Source organism: Lobosporangium transversale (assembly GCF_002105155.1).
Source record: "Lobosporangium transversale strain NRRL 3116 chromosome Unknown BCR41scaffold_124, whole genome shotgun sequence".
Classification (NCBI taxonomy): Eukaryota; Fungi; Mortierellomycota; class Mortierellomycetes; order Mortierellales; family Mortierellaceae; genus Lobosporangium; species Lobosporangium transversale.
In genome coordinates this window covers 9956-11094 of record NW_019029102.1, presented here as the reverse complement: position 1 = coordinate 11094, position 1139 = coordinate 9956, and the positions used below count along the sequence as shown (strand labels likewise).

At 38.4% G+C, this 1139-nt stretch overlaps 1 protein-coding gene across 1 annotated transcript; it reads right to left on the bottom strand.

Annotated features, from left to right (window-relative positions):
• On the bottom strand, positions 1-493 carry BCR41DRAFT_31841 (hypothetical protein). Its single transcript, XM_022021313.1, has one exon. It carries the CDS (start codon positions 363-365, stop codon positions 81-83), a length of 285 nt encoding a protein of 94 aa, XP_021875007.1. The 5' UTR covers positions 366-493; the 3' UTR covers positions 1-80.
• Between the last annotated feature and the right edge of the window lie 646 nt (positions 494-1139).

Below are 1139 nucleotides of genomic sequence, written 5' to 3'. Positions count from 1 at the left end.
AAACAGTGAATTGGACTTGCACGCGCGCACGCCAGCGACGATGGTTTGTGCTCCGCAAAGTTTTCATTTTATTTTATGTGCTAAAGAAAAATTAATTTGTGATGGACAAGCAAAAAAAACATCACAGCTGAAGGATGGGTTGTGAAAGATAAGTCATGGGGGGGAACAAAATGAAAAAGAAAAAAAATGAGCGAGTGGGGGGTGTGAACTGAAAAAAATAAATGGTGAAGTGGTGTGAACTGAAAAAAAAGAGCAGGCGGATCCAAAAAAAAAAAAAAAAAAAAAAAAAAAGAGAGAGAGAGAGAGAGAGTAGAAAAAGAAGACAGACAGCAAGTAAAGAAGGTTATGATGTGAATGAGAGTCATGGTGTGAATGAGGAAGTCATGGTGTGAATGAGAAAGTCATGGTGTGAATGGTGTGAATGAGGAAGTCATGATGTGAAGTGGTGTGAAGTGAGAGAAAAAAAAAAAATAAAAAAAAAAAAAAATAAAAGTGGGCAAAACAAAAAAAAAAAAAAACAAGCAGTGGTGTTTCCCAAGAAAGGAAAAAAATAAAAAATAAAAAATAAAAAATAAAAAATAAAAAAAAAATTAGTGTCAAGCGTAGAAACCGTTCATTCGGATTTTGATGGTTGGTTAAGGGGTTAAGGGGTGAATAAAAGGAAACAAAAATGAGAGCTTGATGTTTATTGACTGTTCACCAAAGACGTTACTAATTTTTTTTTTTAATTGTGAGAATGGACCAAAAAAAATGGACTTGTCCATTCCACTTAGTCGGGAATGGACGAGACAAAGAGAGGCATGGACAGATCTGTCCATTTCACTTGGTCGAGTACTTTTGAGCCACTGGTCGAGTCTTTTGAGCCTCTGGTCGAGACTTTTGAGTAGGTTCGTCACCAGCCTGAGTAAGAAGCTTCGGCAAGAGCGGTCACAAACTGCCTCAACAGGCAATTCCGCCTTGCAGCACGTTCATTCGCTGCACGTGGCTCCGACTTCAGACTGGTGACGAGCCTGTCTGATGATAAAGATAGAGCTTGTATAGTTAATGGGCGCTACCAACTTTCACTTTATACCACTTTCACTCCATACCACTTCAAAAGAAGGAAGAGTGAAGTGCCAATTTCATTCCTCTTGTCTTGT